The sequence below is a fragment of the Callionymus lyra genome, chromosome 15, assembly GCF_982586985.1.
Source record: "Callionymus lyra chromosome 15, fCalLyr1.hap1.1, whole genome shotgun sequence".
In the NCBI taxonomy this organism is placed as follows: Eukaryota; Metazoa; Chordata; class Actinopteri; order Syngnathiformes; family Callionymidae; genus Callionymus; species Callionymus lyra.
Window position 1 is genome coordinate 18,369,610 of NC_141832.1, and position 21,231 is coordinate 18,390,840.

The 21,231-nt window shown below is 39.7% G+C and overlaps 2 protein-coding genes across 2 annotated transcripts; both read right to left on the bottom strand.

Annotated features, from left to right (window-relative positions):
- Positions 1–18: 18 nt before the first annotated feature.
- On the bottom strand, positions 19–4,135 carry gosr2 (golgi SNAP receptor complex member 2). Its single transcript, XM_087809143.1, has 6 exons — positions 3,976–4,135; positions 3,753–3,817; positions 2,043–2,151; positions 1,636–1,768; positions 975–1,115; positions 19–589 (listed from the first exon to the last, which is right to left on the bottom strand). The coding sequence occupies exons 1-6, from the start codon at positions 4,002–4,004 to the stop codon at positions 428–430; spliced, it is 639 nt and encodes a 212-aa protein (XP_087665269.1). The 5' UTR covers positions 4,005–4,135; the 3' UTR covers positions 19–427.
- A 10,843-nt stretch (positions 4,136–14,978) lies between these two features.
- On the bottom strand, positions 14,979–20,793 carry wnt9b (wingless-type MMTV integration site family, member 9B). The gene is made up of 4 exons (XM_087809832.1): positions 20,561–20,793; positions 20,092–20,345; positions 16,754–17,019; positions 14,979–15,532 (listed from the first exon to the last, which is right to left on the bottom strand). The coding sequence occupies exons 1-4, from the start codon at positions 20,644–20,646 to the stop codon at positions 15,074–15,076; spliced, it is 1,065 nt and encodes a 354-aa protein (XP_087665958.1). The 5' UTR covers positions 20,647–20,793; the 3' UTR covers positions 14,979–15,073.
- Positions 20,794–21,231: the final 438 nt, after the last annotated feature.

The following is a 21,231-nucleotide window of genomic DNA, read 5'->3' on the forward strand; positions in this document are numbered from 1 at the left end:
ACCCAGAGTCCACAGGAGTCGTTTCAAGATGGAAAGATTTATTTGACATACATTAGACTTTAGCACAGTTTTTAAAAAGTAAACGTTTTTATAATCATTTTCTCACATTGTGAGATGTTACCAAATACAAACCTACATCGTCACAGCAGATAAGAAACTTAGAAAATCAGAACTGGCAATATAGTGGAGCACAGATTTTATTGTTGAGATCACTTTACACAAGTGGTATCACTAAGTCTTGATAAAAGCAACCGTGTTAATGGAATACATTAGCATAATATGTTTAGTTAAATACTGTCTGCTTCATAAGTGCGGCAATAGTTGGCCTTAAATTGTCTCATTTATTTTCATATTACGTGGGACGCCGGAGCCGTCAGTCTTTTCGCCAATTTTAAAAATCCTGCCATGACGTTTGAGAAAACGACGGTCAGCCCAAGTATCTGATGACCAGGAAGATGACGATGCAGGTGAACAACATGCCGCCGATCATGATCAACTTGTCCTGAGTGGCTCGTCGTTCTATGAGCCTCATCACGGTGTTGGACAGTCCCAGCATGTTGGCCACGTCCAGCATCTTCTTGTGGGTTCCCTGTGGAGACACGTACGTTCAATGTAGCCTCAACAAACAACGTCTGTCTCTTTATGTCGACGTGTAATTAACGCCATTGTTTGATTTTCGGGCGGGCCGACACCTACTCCGCTGTGATCATGGCTAGACAGGCGGGCGATGCTCCGTGATCACGGACACGCCCTGATAAGAGGAGCCTGAAGCCAGGAAGAGCATCTCCTCCCTGGAAACAAGGCATCGCCCTCTAACAATACCCCCATTGTGAGCGACGTGGACGCCGCAAAGTGGGTCAGAGAATATTTTTATAAACGTGAAGCTATCCAGACATGCCTCCTTAAGAGTGCTTCATATCCTTTGACTCAAAACTAAGATGTGTGTGTGGAGAGGGGGTGGGGGGCCCGGGTACCTTGAGTGTGGAGCGTTGGTCGCGGAGCCCCCCGAGGATGTTGCTGCCGTTCTCCAGGAGCTGGTTCATGCCGTTGTGCGCGTTGTGCAAACTGGTGTTGTGCTGGAGCGCCTCATCTATGTGGATGGACGTGTCGGCATCCTGTCAATCACAGCAAGTCAACGTCCATTTATTTAATTTTCGGAAAATACATTTTTATTTTTCATAGTTTTTCCCCCTTCGACATCAGACACTTTAACACATATTGTAACTGTCCACACTATTCAATTTGTAATCTTTACTGGTTTTGTTTGTTTAAGACGGTTTTTTTCAATGTTTAATGTCACACATATGTACCTGAGCAAACTCATAATTGATGGAACCTTCCACTTATAATGGCCGTGAAAATATTTCTCAAGAAAGATTTTTGGCCACCCGGTGTCAATCAAATCAGTTGAAGGTCAGTTAATACATACTGCTGATTTTAGGAAAAATCAAAGACTTTTAATTGTCCAAAAAAACCACAGCAGGTTCTTTTGTTTCAAACATTCTAATGAAACGTCACGGCTCATGGATGGTGGATTAGATCAAAGACGATTAAAGAGCTTCGAAGACATGTAGATTGAACTTAAAATGGATCCAAAAATGCGGTGAATTCTCTTCAATAATCAGTGTAACGTACGTTTGTTGTGAAGGTCCGACTCAAGAGCTCCTCCCTCTCCCTCTCCTCAGCCTCCCTGTTGCAGCGTCTGTTCTGGAAGCTCATGAGCGCCGACCTCAGGTGCTGAACTTCGTATTTGAGCTGATCCACTCGCCTGGATGAAAGCAAGGACAACACAAAAACGACAAATGATTCATACTTTTCTATAATAATTGATGAGGTGAACTGACTGAGGATCAGGAGCTGCAGGCTTGTTTACTCAGAAATGAATATTTGCTGCTGGAATGCAACAGGCTTCTGAGGAAACATCGTCATAGAGCTGCGGCGCCAAGAGGCAGGACGTTTGTCTAGCGTCTCATCACAGGCACCCTCTGCTGCCTCTTCATGAAAAGGCCGTTCACACCCAGTTGGTCAAAAGAGTCGCTTACAATTTGGCATTCTGGCGGCGATTCGGCGGCTCCTTGCTGGCAAAGATCTCAAGACGCTCTAAATGATTGAAGATCTGGTCGATTCTGGCCTGCAGTTGGTTCTCCAGCACTAGATGAGGTGGGAAAAAAACAACAACTGATGAACTCACTTGTTCAAGGTCCTTCTCCTCCCGTCTGGACATTATTTTTACCAGGTGCAATTTCATAAATGTTTTTTGTTATGCAAGGTTGTAATTGAAACGGATAAAAAGGCAAAAACGAAACATAAGAAAACAGAACCCACAGTGCCCTCTTTAGAAAATGGTTGTTCCTTAAATATCTCTCTGTTTCAATCTTCTTCAGAATTTATTTTTAGGTTTAAAGCAAGAAATACTGATGGTATTTCCTGTTAAATCAAGACCGTTTTAATCACATTTGTATTGCAGTTTCAGCTCCGTCAGAGACCTCTTTGCATTTGCTGCTGTAGCTCACTTTAACAACATAAGAAGCATCTGGACTTCTGAAAACAACATTATATGTTGCCTATAACGATAAAAAAAACACCTTAAAAAATATATAAGAAATGCACTTATATCTCTTATAGGTTTTTTTTTAATTACTTTTGTGGGGATAAATAAAGACCAACATGGTAACGTTTTAAACTATATGACACAGCGCTTAACTAGCATAATAATACCACAACACAATAAATCAGTTTAAGAGATTCATTGTTGCAGCAGATATCAGGAAGAAATTAATAAAATGTGTATTTTATATGTAGAAAGTAGTACAAGGTTACTGCAGACACATTTTACTTAAAAAAAAGAAAAAAGGACCAGTTGGTAAAATCAATATTACTAAAACAAACTAATATAGAAACAAACACTGCCAAGAACCAGAAACACAACACATCCCGGAACTCAACAAAATCTATTCAAACCGACTTCTGATGAAGAGGAACAAAGAAGAATATTAAGAGAATAAAAACACTCCAATCATAGGATGTGAAACTGGCATTAAAAACTCCACAAAAATATCACAAAAAAAAGCAAGCAACTAACCATGTGTATATTGTAGAAAAAAAACCCATCTAATCTGTTGAAACGAACTAAAACTCTATCATCACAAGGCCTTTTAAACCAAAATTTAGGTCATTCTTAGATTTATTTAAGACTCACGGCGATGCCTAATCAACTTAAAACTCACAGTAACCGAGACAACGATATGTTATCTACATTTATGACGAGACATGCCATCATAAATCAATGACTAAAGCAACTACAGCAAGTAAAAATAGATACAAGATAATGAGAAATTATATTTGCGGTTAAAAACAAAACTATGTGAAGGATATTCAAGAGTTATACAGTAAATAAACTGCTTAAGTTACATTCTCAGCATCTTTGATCTCTCTTTACAGTACCCCGGCCAACAATTTCCTACACCCTCGACCTCCTTCCTGTGTGGCTCCAGTCTGGTCTGAAGCCAGTCAAGAAAGAAAGATGGACGGATGGAAATAATCACAATGATCTTTGAAAACAAACCAAAAAAAAAAAAGAAGCACATTGTTCATGAAGAGCATGGACTTAATTAAACCTGAACTAATGTCTGTAGTAAATCCAGTGTATAATCCTCAATGAATATTTGATTGAAAGCACATTATTTACTATTTTCAACACATTTTTTCCCCCTCCATCAACTATAATATAACATTTTATCATAGTTTCTTACAGTGAACTGACTGGCGGTCTGTCCTCTCCAGGCTCCCCATAAGAGACTGCACCTCATGGATTTGCCTGAATGAAAAAAAGAAAACTGGAATTGAGATGCATTTTCTCTACAATCCATATGTTTAATTCAACCACTGACAGCAGCAGTGTGTTGCTCAATATAGCACATTAGCTTCGGTTTCACTCGCTACAAACGACTTGTTGAAGACGACAGTCCCGCTTACTTGTTCGTCTGATGGTACAGCGTCTCCATGGTTGCTGGTACGACGAGTTCCTCCGCGTGAAATAACTTTTAAGGCGTATTTTAACGCATTTGCGACGCTGACATAACGCTTAGCTGTCGAAGCTAACGGCGGCGCGTTGTACACGTCATCGGCTGAGACGTTTGTGTACGGAAATGAGAGAGCGGAAGTAGTGTGTCGTCATCGCAAAGAGCACAACAATAAAGAAGAACACTTTTTTTTTTTTTTAAGTTTTTGAAAATATAATAGTTCAAACTTATTTATTTTAGCAACTTATTTAATATATAATTCACATTTTGTGTAGCGTGTTTGATAGAAATAATATGGTTGTACATTCCAAATTGTATACATGTATTTTTCACACTAATGTCATATTTAAAATTTTGAACTTAATTTATTCACACAATGATGTGCGAAATAACATTATAAAATTGTAAATATATTTGTGTAAGTTCGCCTTTATTTCGAAGGCGAAAAAGAATGACCGGATGTCTCACTCTAATTCGTAAAACGGAAAAGGACCTAATTAGAGTTCAACAAACAGGTGTGATTTTTTTTTTCGCATTTTAGCCAAACTTTGTTTTTTTTTATTCTTGTTTGATGTAAACACGTCCATTTTGTACTTTTTGAGGTATTTTGCTATTGTTAAGTATGTTGCAACTTCCATTATTTGTTTAAAAAAATATCTAAACGTATAGATATATAGTTTATCTTTAAAAAAGCCTCCATTGTTTTTTATTTATTTTATTTTTTATCTTTCCACGCCTTGTATGGGTATCATCAAATGTGAGTAAAAGTTACTGTTTACAGGTTAAGTATTATTAGAATTAAAAGTTTGGGTAAAACTTTTCAAAGTTTAATATGAAAAAAACGGTTTCTGTGCTAAATTGTGTGTTAAATTTAGCTGAACAGATTCTTAACCTATTAGGTCAGGATGTGAAAACATAGCATAATCTGTTGACTTGTTGGATTGTGACAGGAGTCACTATGAAACATGTCCCCAGGGTTCTCTTTGTCAGTTTGCTCTTATTAGTCCTGTTTTTTCCCCCCCGACAGATATGTGTCAGAATATTCCTGTCTGTGCATCTAACGGATTATCCATGTCTGGGACACCAACACCACCGGAATCGAACCTTTCTTTGTGAGGTAAGATCACGTTTTAGTGGAAAATTATGATTTTTTTTTTCTTTTTTTTTAGGTCACTGGAAAAAAAAATGTGTGTGAAAGTGTTTTAATGGGATTTCCCAGAAGAATTATCGAACGTTTCACAATGTTTAGGGTGAATTAATGGCAGGGAAAATATCCTGCGGCACTGACGGGCAGATAAGAAAAACCACATCTCAATCAAGTCGATACTTTCCAGCATCTTCATCTACTCTTGAATTACAAAATTATACTTTTTTTTTAAATTTATTAGCCAGAAGGTTTTATCGTCTCGATTAGCAAAGTTGTATGATATCAATTTCCAAATTCATAGAAATGTGAAGTTTATATTTGTATTAAACATTCACCAAATCTCTAAATGTAAACATTTATTCCCACTATTTTTCTCACTCATGAGCTCAAGGAGTCGAAAAAAGAAAACATAGTTTTTCTGTAGCTCTCTCTCTAGAGTGATGGTTGTATCTTCAGGCGAGATACTTCTCAACAGAGGCCCTTTTACACCCATCCCCACATGTCAGGAGCCTTAAGATCCGTTCATGCCACTTCTTGCTCTTGCTGTTCATCTTTTTTTTTTTTTTTTTTTTGGTTGTCATAACACCTCCCTAGGGCAGCTGAAAGATGTGCCCAGGTTTTAACGCTCAAAACGAGGGGAGAGGTAGATAAATTCTAGCAAAGTCTGAGCGGGCGGCAGAGGAGGCATGATTCACCTCCGAGTCTCAGGTTCGCAGGGTTTTTGTCCTTTCGACCCCCGTCTCTATGAGCCCTTAGGAGAGGATGAGACCAGCTTACTGGTTTTCCTCCACACCTGTGCAACACAGGCAGACTCCGGGTGAATCTTCATACCACTGGATGACCATGAGAAATCAGATTGATGTATGGAACGGTATTTTTGAAGCACAGAAATGAATTCCCCCCCAAAATTCCATTTAATTTAAGAACAAACACGCTTTAGGCCAATAATTGTATTATTTTTACTGCTTTGGTTAGAAATAATTAATGTTGACTTCAATTCAATCAATTGTTTAGGGTTCGAATTAAACCTGGAACATGCATATCTCAAAAAAATGTTCATCAGGGCTTAGAATGGGTTATTTTCATATTATCTTTAAAACTGATCAGCTAAGCTGAGATGATGTTATATCCCAAATAATACTTATGAAAATAAAAGTTCACATTAGAAATAACTATCACTTAATTACCTACTTGCATTAGGGCAAATTATGTTAACATGACACGCATCAAAACGACTTTAAAGAAGAGCTCACAATTAAGGATCCAGTTTTATTCAGGTGTGCAAAACTAAACCATCATTTTACAATATTTAAAGATAGGAAATCCCATATTTAATACTAAAATGTTATGATTCCTAAAAACGAGCCATTCTTCTGGATATTGATCAGCAAAAAGCTCCTTTTTTAGAAAAAAAAAAAACCATTGGTAAACTAAAGTGTTTTTCTTAGAGGGAAGAAACACTCCTGGAATACATTTTCCACCTGAAAGGTTATGGAGCTTAAGCAAATAAACAAGCAATTGTGCATTAAACACAAGTATCAATTTGAATGGTTGTGAAAATGAATGTTATTTTACAATATTATGGTCATATCAACGCCTCACAGCAAGAACGTTGCCAGTTGACTTCCAGATCCAAAGGGAGGCAACTTGTTACCTTTCTGTGTGGAGTTTGCTTGTTCTCCGTGTCTCGTGTCGCTTGGGTTTACTCCAGGTTTCCTCCCACAGTCTAAGAACAAACAGATTGATTTGGAACTTGGGGAAATTGTCCTTAGGTATAAGTGTGTGTGTGAATGGTTGTCAGAAAATGAATGAACAGATGAACCGTCTTATCACATATACTATATGCCTTTATTAAACTAAAAATGTTTTCTTTGTTTGTTTTTAAATTTGTAACATTTGTAGTTGTGACCCACTAATATATCCATTTATTCATTGAAACTTTGTTTTCATGACCTGGATGATTAGTTTATTATTCTAACAGTTCCCTGCAAGCTTGGGCATGAAATTCACAAGATATCATTTGGCTGTGTCGAAAAGTATGACACCCTTTGATTGAAGATCATCTTTGTAGCCAAATTTCAAGATACACGTACGATCCCAACTGTTGCCTTCCTACATAAAACGTCTTTGCTGGGTGGCGGAACTTCTATTTTAAAACACTTTTCCAAGTATTTTTCATCTCTAATCCCATCTATCTCATTCCTCAAAGTATTGCCTAGAGCTCAAGATAATGCTTGCAAGAAAGACAAGCTAGAAATAAAATATTTGCTTCTTGCACAACCAAGACAAAGATTCAGTTTGAATCATAGTTAAAAATCTTGCTTAATGTTCTATTATTGCAAACCTGCATTCACACATGTATGTAGTGTTTATTGTGGGAACAAAGTAACAGTGTTGGAATGACGTCTCCTCCTTCCATACAAACTGAATGTTATTAAACAATTTTCCACACAACACCACTTAATGATGTTTTCCCGGCAATACGATACATCATAATTCAGCAGTGATTTCCTGAGACAGACGTGGTGAAAAAGCCAATTATCAGGAGCGAAAGCGCCGCAGGTCCACAATTTTTGGATACCAGTCATTTTTCGAAGGCACACTGATCTTCCCGTGCGCCCTCGGGGAGGTGATCCACTCAACTTTGAAGCGGTGATGAGACGCTGAATGAAAGCAAATGAGTGCCTGTCAAGGAACGACAGGAGGAGCTCATAAGCTTCCAGTTTTTCTCCGAGCGGATCCTGGTGAGAAAACGACTCGCTCAGCTCGTACTTGTGACTCCGACAGACACTTCCCCGAGCGAGACTCGGTGATAAGCCTCATTGTTTGGCCCGTGTCGTCATTCTCTCTCCGTCCTACTCGATTTCTTTTGACCCGGAGCAGTGTGGAGCCATCACACAGCTGTCAGGAGCTCAGACAGACATGCCGCCCCATGGCCATACCACCTGTGACACTCAGACCTCTGAGGATGAGAGATGCTGTCCACCTCAGAGGCTCCGACGTCGGGCTTCCCCCTCTGCCAGGATTATTCCGCAGACTGACAGCTTCCTACCCACAATCCTTCAACGCCCGCAACTTAATCAAAGTGTGCCGTTTACAGACTTGAAGCGAAAACAGGAGTTGATTGAATCTAATTCTTTTTAATGACAGTGATGATTCAATAAGAAGTCGCCTCCATGGAAACTCCGCCAAACAAGAGTGTTGCCAATGATATTCCAAATAATAACAGTCAACATTCCAGACTTATTTTCCCGCCCAAATGTTTGTTGAGAGAACACTGAGCTCTTCTACTTTTATCTCTGTGTTTTCACTTTTTTGGAATCGTGCACGTGGGAAAGTTGTAGTTGCGACGGCGGTCAAGGTCTGTGTGTTGAGAGAGGAAAACCACGCGTGGAGCCGAGGGAGTCAGTCGTTGGAGGTGTTTGTGTCTCAGGGTGTTGCTATCACAGAGGCGGCCAGGTGCAACTGTGGACACTGATGGGAAGAGACGCTCGCGACGGTTCCCTCAACGCGGTTGTTGTTCACTGTGCACGTAAAAGGTCAGCGGCCAATAACACGGAATCATCGGCAAAAATTCCCATGGTTCACAGCTGCTCGGCTTTGTCTGCCAGCTTATTTTGATTTCAGAAAACAATTTCCTAACTTAGACTGATATTCAATCGACCGTATAAACTTCAATTCCACAAAAAGGAAACTACCCATAATATTGATTCTTCACGTGTCTGTTACTCAAGTGAACTTGCTGGATTCAATTCTCAAGATAAGACCAACATTTATAATCAGCTTAGTACATGTTTTCTGTGTGTGCATGTGTTTATATATTTTGATGTATCTTTACCACTAAAAAACAAATAAATTGAACTGAATTGGAAACCTTTAGTGGAAATTTAATTGGAGATTTACAAAATATTGATGCTAATCACTGAAATAAAGTTATGTGTTACGAGTTCTTTTTATATATATAATTTTTTTCCACTCCACTATATCAATATTTAACAGCATTATATCGTTTTTCAAGTTATTTAAATGTATTGAATTATTCTTTTATTTTTGATCATGTTCTGTTATGGTTTATATTTAAAGTCAAGTGAATTAAGACAATTTATTTATTTACATTGAACATTTCAATTTTCACTGCGTTTGTTAATTTTTTATTGCAATTAAACTTCCAGCCACTAGATGGTAGCAGCTAAGAAGAATCAATTAAATCCCACCGGCGGTGACTGAGGACAAGAGGATACAGTCTACTCCAGCAGCTTTTAGAGTTGATGTTTGTGCATGTTTAATGGGCTTTCAGTTCTATTTTTTCAAAAAAAAGTGGACCCTGAAATTAAAGGACACAACAAAAGCCTTCTTTGGTAAACAAATGTACGCACTGGAAATTGGCAACTCTGAAACAGAATTCATGGCATTGAAGTTACATGGTTTTGACACAAGGGGGAGCCAGAAACTACATTTTTAGTCGTGCGTATTGGAGCTTTAATGAACCTCCTTACATTGCGCAACACAGCCTTTGATAAATCGGAAGGCTAAACATGATTAAGAAACTTCACATATAATTGATATCAAAAAACGAGTACTTATTATTTATTTTGTAATATTGTTTCAAGTTTTTTGTTTTGGTCTGTAACGGCTCATCCACAGCTAATTGAAGACATTACGTCATCAGAATTTTAAATGTGTATATCTTTAGCTGGAAAAACTCCTTGTAATGGAGCATTGAGCGAAATGACTCGAGTTGTAAATAGATTTTGACTGACTCTATTTTTGAAAGTATTGGTGACTCACAACAATACAACAGAATAAGAAACTTTTATTGCCAGAGTTGTGAACAACACCTTTTTTTCTGGTATTATTACAGAATAAAAGAATGTAATAAGTTTGTAATTTAATTTTGGGGACTGGAAATGAGTTAAAAACGTACTAAATCAACTCATTAACTCGGTGTTAAACCTAACAGACCTTAAGCAGACATAGCTGAGGGCCTTTAAATGAGACACTGGCTGAACAGTGTTTTTCAATTCACGCTTCCACTGTTTCTCTCTTCTCAGGTGAGCATCTGTCATCTTCTCACTTCTGTCTGCTCCGTTGACCATCAGTCATGAGCACAACCTCGGCAAGCCACCCTGAAGAACTCAGCCCTGGTCCAGCCCGGATCGAGACCCCCTCCATCGAGGTATGCACTCAGCCTTGTTGTAGCTCTAGGCAGTGCATGTTCTTGTTGTGGGTTGAGCAATTGCATTACTCATTTCACATTCCAAATTCCTACCCAACGCGGCCTTCACTGCTCCCACGTTCCACCGTTTCGCTACACCAAATCCACTCGTATCCTCTTTTTCATTTTGTCTTCGCAATTTCAGGTTGTAGGAATTAGCGTTTCTCCCGCCGATGCTATCGTCGAAAACCTTCTCTTGAGAGGCGGAAGTCTCGTTTAGATCTTTGACCTGGGGCTCAGAGGTTCCTGTTACAAGACTAGACTAAGCTAAGCGTCCTTGAGCAAAGTATCTACAACCCTTCCATGCTTGGTTTAACATCATACCGTTCAACTTAAATAAGTGATGTATAAACCTCGCAGCTATGAAAGGCCGGTTATGAATATTATCTTTGATGCTAAGCGGCTTCGATATGATAAGAAGAAAAAAAAAAAAAACCTGCCCTGATTCGCCAATTCATCTTCATCCATCAGGTGTTGTAACCTCTACCTGAACCAGGCTCGTCCACACACACACACACACACACACAAAACAGATTGTGTTACCGTCACCCCACGTTATCTGTTTGGGACGACGGACCCCCAGCCGCTCATGCGACACACGTCAGGTGACTGTAGCGTGCGCCCGCACAAACCTGCCGACTACAAACACGGATCAGTCTCGCCGAGGTGACCACAGGTGCAGCAAACCACACACGTGTATATATGCAAAAAACTTTTGCCTTCACCTGTCCGCTGTCAGGGAAGTTTCAAACTCAAGGTATTGCCCCCCCCACCCCTGCTCTACGCAACCCCCCACCCTGCTCAGAAGCCACCACCCCCGGGGCTTGTGCGTGCGAATCTGGTTATGGACTCGGCAGCCCCCCATCCCTGCGCCCCCTCCTCTCAGTAGTGAGGGAAATGAAGGCTTTAGGAGTTCATTATAAAACAACAAGTGAAGCAGCAGGGGATCGGCCTCCCGAGGCCACAAACTATCCCTTTCTCATCCCTCCATCCTCGCCTTTCATTCCCCCCCCCCCCCTTACAATATTTAAACCTGGGCCACGTTTTGTATATTCCTTGAAAACTCTCTCTATAAGCATTCTTGTCCAATATAGTTAAATATTGATCTGTGATATTATAATTCCAGAGTTAATATGGTGAGTCAGTAGTTTTCTTTTGACGCTTGAACTTATTTGACCCTTTTTCATGGCAGAGAACACTCATTCATTATTGTTTTTTTTTTCTGCAGCGCTCATCTCCTTCTTGGCCAAGACTAGAAATTAATTTTCATTTGCACAGGTCCAAGCAGATCAGACCAGGGTTGATATCAGACAGATGAAGACATGTCTGGAAAGAATAGCAATCAGTGGTTTTTAAGTGATTTCTTTTTTTCTTATTTTTCAACTATTACAACATATTTGTAGACGACTGCAGATCACATCAGAAGTCAATACAGGAAGGTCTTGAGTCGTAAATCTCTCTCAGGTTAAATCTTCTCTGACTCGACTCAACCTGACAAGGAAGCTCAATGAGAAGTTCAAAGACGTGACTGACGTTTTTTATTAAGTTTAAAGACTCCGGTTTCAAGTCAAGCTCTCGCATATAAATCAATAAAAAACAGTTTTAATCTTACACAGCACTTAAATGTGACACACAAATGACACCGTATAAACACTTCTTACTAAGAAAGCAGTTACAAGGCATACATATCATATTTAAGTGTCATATGACCATAAATAATCAGAATAAATACAATTATTTTGCACAGATTTCTTTGAACGTCAATGAAATGATCTTACTTAAAAATGACTAGCTGTCCTGCACTTTCCTCATCCAGCTACTCACTGTTTCTCCTGTAACTGATTACGATTCAAGCCTAAAATCAAAATGTTGTCCAGTTCTTTGTATGAAGATGGGAAACATTGATGGAGTTAACTTTGCGTTCGTTATTTAACATGCATTCATAATCAATATTGATCCAAAATGTAGGCGTTAGTGCCAAAGTAGGAAATCCAGAATTTTATAGTTTGGACCATTTCTTTGGTTAATCAGTTCTCTTTAAATCAGCCAGAATTTTTTCACATCTTGGCTAATTGTCTCTCCTAGATTTTGATTCAATTAATTTATTATTTTATCTCTACTATTGCTCAATATTTTGTTACATATCTGATAGTCCAGGGACAGAAGATAATCACAATAATAATATTTTTTTAATTTGAAATGTAGGTTTTCCATGGAAAATGTTCAAGGTTCCAATGGGAAATGTTATAGAAACCATTTTGTAGTTTGTAAAAATGTTTTAAACGTAACAATAATCTATTTATTTACTAGCTGAACTACAAGCCCTCGCAAGGTTGAGTCAAGTATGTAGGTATGCTTCAGTTGGCATCCAAAGGAAATGGGAAAAGAAACGACCAACCAGAGGAAAAGCGAGTAAATTCAGGTGAATTTTTCGGCCTCCTACTGCATAAAGGAGCTGAAATAAAGAAAATAATCTAATCTGTATTTAATATATCCTTTTCCTAGTGTATAATATTCGTTACAAATGTCATAAAATTGGACTCTTCACTGGCTTCCAGTTTCTTTCAGGATCAACTTTAAAATTATGGTTCTTACTTTCAGAGCTTTTCATGGTCAGCTATATAAATACAAAATACTTACTTACTTACTTACTTACATGTTTGAATTTTTATTGGTGTCTCCTGTCCCCCTTTTCCTCCCTTATTATACAAATAAAGTACAACATATTTCCAAAAATATAGTTCATTTGTTAAAGGGTTAAAACTAATGAATATTGGACATGTTTAAATTTTCAAGAGTTGCCTTAAACTTAAACTGAGAAGTCAGTAGTCTACATGCTTATTATCATGATATTTTGTTTAGCAGTTTGGGAGCCTAAGACATAAAGATCAGGCAAACAGAAAGACCTTTTATTTAATATATAAATACAGATTCATTTTTAAATAAAGTTGAAATGACAGAGACTATAAATCCCAAATTCAATTAGTCTATAGTAATTGGATTAGTATAAAAAAGACAATAGAGATAAAAGGGACCACAAACCCGACTGAACGTCATTCTAAAAACCATAATATACTTGCCAGACATCTGCTGAAACAGAGTCCTGTGACGTGGATTTGAGATCCGGAAGTCAAAGGAAGATGAAATTCCTGGAACAACAGCCGGTCCTGTGTTTAACTAACATGTATCTTTAAAAGAGTTCATTAAACTCATTAAAGAAAAGCTAATCATTTTAAAATTGCTTCTCAATTCACCGAAATACTCGGCTTGCCTTAAATTAATCCCTTTTAAAAGCAACAATCATGTGCAATTATTGTAATTACAGAGCGACTTCAAAGACAACTTTTCCCAACAATAGTCGTCTGTGTGCCGTATGATGTCTTTCAAGCGAGAGGAAAGTTGTGATTCAGAGATAATCGCGCCCCGATTTCAACTTTCTAATGATCCGTCAGGGGGTCAAACGCTCTGTTTACATTTGTCGACAAGCATTCTTCCGAGTCATCTTCTTTGTCACCCTCGTCATTATCGCTGTCATCAGTTTGAGCGTGCCGGCCAGAGGCACAACACCTGTAAGCGAGACTCCCGCCCACCGCCTCACCTCAGCGGGGCGTTTTTTTTTTGTTTCAGGGTGACGCAGCCAGACCGCCAAATGAAAAGGAAGGCCAGGAAGCGGTTTATGAGTATCGGGCAGGTGGATTTGTGTGTGTTTTGGAGGTCACGTATCACACAATTGTCGTCACAAATAAACACTTTATTCACTTTTTAAATAAAAACGTACATGCTTAGAAAAAATACTTTCCAAATATATATCCAGTTCCAAAAGAAAAAAAAAAAAAGACATTTACAAAACAATTTTTATTTACAGAGAGAATAACTGCACGGGTCGTTAATCTTAAGGATATTTGGGAAAAGAGTGAGGTAGAAAATAAAGATTCCACATTTCCACAAGACACGAATAAGATCATATTTACAGCTCGGATATCAGTCAAAGAAAAACAAACAAACCGATAACATGCCCTTTTTTTTTACCTCTGTTGTTTTCTGAGCTGCTGATTTTCTTTGAATAGCCATTGAGGGACAGATATGTTGGACTACAAAGGACAATGATGTGGCTTGATTAGAGTGAACTTGCTTTAATGGAAGAGAAGAGGAAAAAAAAAAAGGCCAGTGAGGTACTTTTCATCAAGACCTTTCCCCTCACTGTTAACCCTCTTTGTTTGTCGTGAGCGCACATTCAGCTTGTGGTGAGATTTCCATAGATATTTCCATAATAGCAACTGAAACCCTGCACGGCTTTCTGCACACGCTTCCAGTGCCTTACCTTTTAAACGACCATTGACATGCCTTTTTAGTGTTGATCAAATATATATATATATATATATATATTTACAGCAACAGCATTGCAAGTGCTTTTAATACAGCAGAGAACAAGGACAGACAGTTTAATTGAAGGCAATCATTGTGTTTTTTTTTTTTAATAAGCAAGGAATGAAGCAGCATCAAAGGTGAATAAATAGTCAAGTGTAAGGCTGCGTTGACGTCCAGTTCAGTACCAGTTCTAAGAGCGCTTTTTTTTTCCCCCCCCAGAAGAATCAGTGCATCAGTTGCAACCATCCTCATACATAACCGGTGCTGTTATGACGTCCTTTATTCCTCTCAGACATGCTTTTTGAAAAGGTCCAGTTTTTTTTAGGTCTTGCAGGTGTAGACCTCTTCTTCCCTCACGCAAGTCTGACATTCCACGTGGCAGCACCAGCGGACCTGGCAGTGGCAGGACAGGCTGGTGAGCCTCATGGCCGTGTTGTACCCGCGTCCGCAGCACAGGCTCCCACAGCTGGTGTCTTTGGCGCACGAGCGTCCGCCCGTACCCGGGGAGAACCTCGAAGGCCTGCAGAAGCTGGGGGAGTCCTCCAAGAAGACCACGTCGGTGGTTCGAAGGCTCTGGCTGGGTCGCCTCGGGCCGGCCAGCTCCGTCTCCCCGGTGGCTACGTTGGTCACGCTTAAAACTTTGACCGCCGTGTCGTAGCGGAACTTGAGCAGACGCCCGGTGTCGTGGAACGGAGACAGCTGCTTCCAGCAGGTCCGAACCGCACACGAGCCGGAGACGCCGTGACACTTGCAGGTTGTTTTCAGGCCGCTCTTCACCGCCTGTGAAAAAAAAAGAAAAAAAAGGAAAGAGACGGCACGGGAGGGGAGAAAAAAGGGAGATGTCAGTCCTCTCATTTTGATTCATGACCCGAGCTCTTATCTGGGAGGTCTATCAGCCAGTTTCCTGCAGGGTGGGGAAGGGGGTTAGAGGTGGCGGTCTGCTTAGGATGCCTTCAGCGCATCCCAGTCAAAATGTAAACTTAATGGATTGCAGGGGAACCGTTCTGTACGTCATATTTCATTTACCGCACATTTCTCACTTGGACAGTTCTGGCAGATCCTTCTCTTTCTCCCTCTATGTGTTGAAACTAGCTCCCCATCTCTCTTTCCTGAAGCCTGAGGCAGAGGTGACAAACAGTGCAGACGGTGGAATCTCTCCACCCTGTTCTTTGTGCATGCCTGCTCATGGAAAACATTGATAAGAATTTTATGCAATAAGTGCCAAATGTCGTAGCAGTCGTCCGCGATGGTGGCACATATTTAGGTTAATAGTTCACCGATGGCCAGCGCCGGATCACTCAGCCGTTCAGGGCCAGAGACAGGTCAGAGATGGAGGTCTGAGCCAGAGGGGGGGTTTTTGGGGTTGAAAAGTTCTCCTGAGTTCCTCCCTCTATAGGTATGAACCCCTCAGGGTCTTTAAGACGGAGATGGGGGGGCAACCGCCACTTCAAGTTGTTGTTACCTCGCCTCCTGTTCTTGTTTCGGAACGTAAAGTGAGGAAAACATTAAGCTAAAGATGAGATAAGGTAGTCACTTGAATTCTTCCTGTTTTTTCTTTTCTGTCTTCGTCAGCTCCCGAACCTGCGTGAGGTGTGAGCCGCAGGACCCCGAGGCCTGCTATTTCAGAGCCTCACACTGGTGGTTATGAACATTAGGCGGATTTATGAAGAGCACGGTGATTTAGTAAGTGGAAAAAAATGCTCGCTCGTATATTAAAAAGAGGCCACGGTTATAATCGTTCTCTCCGATATGAGACCTTTAATTTTGAGTTGGCCCGCACAGCAAGCTTTATCATGCCTGAAAAACACCTGGCTCCAACCGTCCCGCAGCCGTCTCGTCTCCACCTCGCCACCTCGCCCACTGCCTCCCCGACAAGACGAGCGACTACGGCAAATTAGGGGGGCGTACGTCTGGCTGGCACCGCGGCTAACACGCGGGGCTACGACGGCTGTAATTGTCGACTACAAACCGACAAACAAGAAGGTGACGTCTCCGACTCACCCGGATTCCGACGTTGATGTTGTGCGCGTCGACCTGCGCCCTCAAGTCCTTGCTGACCCTCTTCTGGCCGAGGAACTTTTTGAGGAACTTGGTGCTGTACTTGAGGTTGTCGCCGCAGACGCCCCACTGCCACGCTTCCCTGTGCTGGATGCCGGGCGACTCGTCGCACGTGCACCTCTCCATTCGACCCGAACTGCAGGCCTTGGCCAGTGCATGGGTCAGTGCTGCAGACGACACGGCCAGTAGGAAGGCTGTCTCTTTGAATGCTGGAATGCAAGATGAGTGGCGCGTTAGCAAAACGATGGAATTATTAACTACTTTGAAATCCGTCTCTCTTCCTGGACTTTTGATAATTTCAATAGTTCACACTGTGTTCACCTACAGCAGGATTTTATCAGCAGGGAATTTAACTCATGCCCAGGTTTTCATAAATGTTACATGTTTAAGAGAACAAAACGATGAGTCTTGCTTTATGAGGCAGAAACCTCGAACAGAACCAAACCAGAAGTTGCACTCGTCTGATCTACATGAGATTACTTTTACTGAATCAGAGCTTAATTTTATTTTTAATAGAAACAAAACATGGGCTATTCTGCAAAAATGTCTTTTTCAGTTTTCCTTTAATTAAAAAAAAGAGAAACGTAAAAAAAAAAAATATATATAATCAGAATCCAAAACCGCTTTATTTGTCAATCATATGTTACCGAATATAGGAAATTAAAATTAAATTAAAAATGGAAATTAAAGGATTAATACAAAGAAAAAGTCAGCAAAAGAATCAGTACAACATGGATGATAGTGTCAATAAGAACTGTTATTGTGTCTTAAAATGAAAAATAGAAATTCTGACAATAAAATAAGGAAATAAATGTAACCTTTTTTAAGTACCTGCTAAAGGTGTTGGGCTTGAGTGATGTATTCAACTGTCTGTGATTTCACTTAAACAAAATGGTATCTATGTAATGGCTTTTCAGAAAGAGGATTACTTAAAACAAATAGTATGAAGAGCAAACCTATTATCATCATGATCATAGTGAAGAGTTCATTGAAAAAACGATATCTGCTTCAGGCACACTGGAAATTGCTCCTGTGTGAAAATTGGTCAATGGGGAAGGATTTGTATTTACAAACAATTTTAAATGTTTAAAAACATGCATTTTGTATTTTTTTTACAATTCATTTTTAAATTATGTGTGTTATTCACCTGTGCAGCCTAATGCCTATTCCTGCACTTAGAGCCACATTTTTACTCTTCAATCAGACTAGTCTGTGTGGAAATGCAATTCACAGTCTAATTTTGGAGACAAAAACCTGAAGCAGAACCAGACCTTTTGATTTGCAAGACCTTTGGGGTCGTAAACACGTTTTTCATAGAAGTCTAGTTAGTCTATATTAAGTGACAATAATACATTTGGGGCAGAAGAAAATGGGTTTAATGGAATTTTAACACAGATAAATTATTTTTATTGACGTGATTTAGCACTTTTGCGGATACTGATGCTGATAAAAAAAATTGTAAAATCAAAATGTTGTGTGAGAGTTGATTGTTATACATTGTAACCACAAAAGAACTAGTGTATGGACTAGCTGCTTCCATGTATTTCATTATAATCTGTAGATGTTGTATTGTTTTTAGAATCAGAATTAGAAATTTCATTTTATTTTTTAAATAATTGTAAAAACACTGCAAAACCTACAGATTATAATGAAGTAAATGGAAGTCACTAGTGTGTATTTTAAATACTTTGTGCTGGGGATTGAAAAACAAACTTCTTCAGTGTCCACGATCATCAAGAGTGTGGTTTTAAAAAAACTTGTAATTGAAGTGTTCCTTAGACCTGCAGTAATCATCTGATAGCACACAATCAATAGTGTTGTTCTTTGTCGTGGCTCGCTGTAACGTCAGCCTTGTTTTCTCCCTGTTGTGACAGTATTCCCCCTCTAACCATCGGCACCACTTACACAAGCTCATGTTTGGCCGGGTTCACAACTGTCACCAATGTTTATTTTCATCCAATTAATTATTATTTTGACTAGAGAGGATTTTCCCAGATGAAAGTGGGTAATCACGCCACCCTTTTCCTCTGGGAATGGGCGCTTTCCTCCAGATAAAAATAACCACAGGGCTCGAACGCTCTCCACCACACCACAGCGGTTGGCTTCCTACTCCCTCATTACTCTCCATGCTGACCTGTTCATGTTCTCCCACACGCTCGCATCCATATGCATAAATCCCACATCGCAATTTCTGTAGGTATTGAGCTTTTTGAATTATGTAAGTGACCGCCTCACTCTGTATCAACAGTGTGACAATCATTAAAACGATTGTTTTGTTTGGATCTTGAGAAAACGACATCCCAAGTTAAATAAAAAAAAAAAAGGCTCATGAACCATCAAAACAATTTACACAAATAATTAAGCTAAAAACAACAACACAATAATGCAAAATATATTTATTTTTGTCCAACTCAAGCACATTTGTGAAATCTAATAACACAAACAAATGACTGGATTCAATTATTGAAAAAACAATTACAATTTCTTTTTATAAATAGTTGAAAATGCATAAATAAAAGCTCAACTTTACTGGTAATTTAAACGTATTGTTTTTGGTGCTGCAAACAGTCATTCCAATAATTAGATACTTTACATTCTGTGCTTTTAAATTACATTTAAATTCGTATAAACAAACAATTGCTGCATAAAAAAAAAGTTTTCAAAAGGGGACTATAATAAAGGTATCTGTAATGCAAGTCAACAACCTTGCACTTAACTTAAGTAATTATTATTTATACAGCGTCTTTCACAGACCAGGGTGACAAGGCCCTTAAACAACAAAACAATACACAGTTAAAAATATAATACAATACAACCACATTTCAAAACTTTAAACCCAGTGACAAACAAAGCAGCCCCAGGATAATTAAGAAAAAGCCTGCACAAACAAACTTAACACACACTTAGATTTATGAAAGAGTTAATTCAAATAAAAACAAATAGGATTGCATAACGTTGATAACGTTGTATTTGTGACTTAAAAACAACAACAAATGAGCATAAAATAATACTGCAAGGAAAATACGCCATAGCTATGTCTATCATACTCAAACACAAGTAAATACAAAATATTCATTCAATACGGTATTTTAAATGAATTCTCTTTGTCGACAATATATAAACATGAATTACAGCACTTAAGATAATGCATATTTTAGCTGAAATACACGACTTGAAATCAGGATCTTGTTTTATATTAATAAATAGTTTGCAGAAAAAGTACGGATTTATACAACAATATCTAAATACTTTAATAATGATTTAAACTTGAAACATCTCACCTCTTTTCAGGAGGCTCCCTCGACCGTCCAGGCTGCAGTTCCAGCGCTCGTTCCTGAACTGGTACCGACACTCGAGCAGGCTGAGCCGCACCGACTCCCGCAGGGTCTCGGCCAGTCCGGGCTCCCGGCGGCACAGACGCTTCTGGCGGCGGGTGAGCGTCATCTGCTCGCACTGCTTCAGGTGGGCCTTCCCGTTCGGAGGCTCGTTGGAGAACGGAGCAGGTAGGAACACCAGAGGCTCCCTGCCTGTCAGCCTGGGAATAGAATACATTGCGTTAATAAAATAATTATAATAATAATATAAGTATTACTTATCTTAGGAAATTGTATTAATTTAAAGTGTATTATTATTTGTATCAAATGTAAACCATTAATTCCAGACAATCTATCCAAAGAATTGCGCAATTACGCGTGCGTACTCACGCCCAAATCCAATTTAAAATTAAAAAAAATATGGAGTCATTCTGACCCGAAATAAGCTGCGGCGTGCGAGAGGAGGACGAGGAGCGCGACGAGGCGCAGTGAGCAGGCGGTCCGCGGGAGCCTGGAGCGCATGGTGCCGGGCGAGCTCTGCTCTTCATCTCGCTGCCTCTTCCACGGAGAAAAGTTGGCGTGCGCGGCGCACCTCTGTATGGATCCACACGCAACACGCGCACTCTCTAGGGGGAGCGCCAGGTCCAGTGGTCCTCTGGGGAGGCAGGGCACTTTTTTTTTTTTTTGGGAGACAAGTGGGAGGGCGACGTCATCGTCATCATCATCATCATCATCATAATCTTCTTCTTCCACCGCCACCCAGGTGCACCTCACCTGTACACTCACATATAGACCCCCCACTCTCTCCAACAAATTACTTTTAACTCATCGATTGTACTTCCAGAAGTGTGCGCCATTACTGACGTCTGGAGGTTAAAACTCTGACAAAAGGCGAGTCATTAAAATGATAATTATGACTTATTTACCAAACTTTAAAACTAATAAATGGAGACCAGGCTCGGTTTTGTATAAATAATCTTCGCGGTCTTAAATTAAAGGGCTCGATATTACTCGGAGTCTGTCATTAAAAACCACGCGCTTTTCCCCCCAGAAATAATGCCGTGCGCTGCGAAGAGAAACGAAACCCGTTTTAACAGTTGAAAGAGC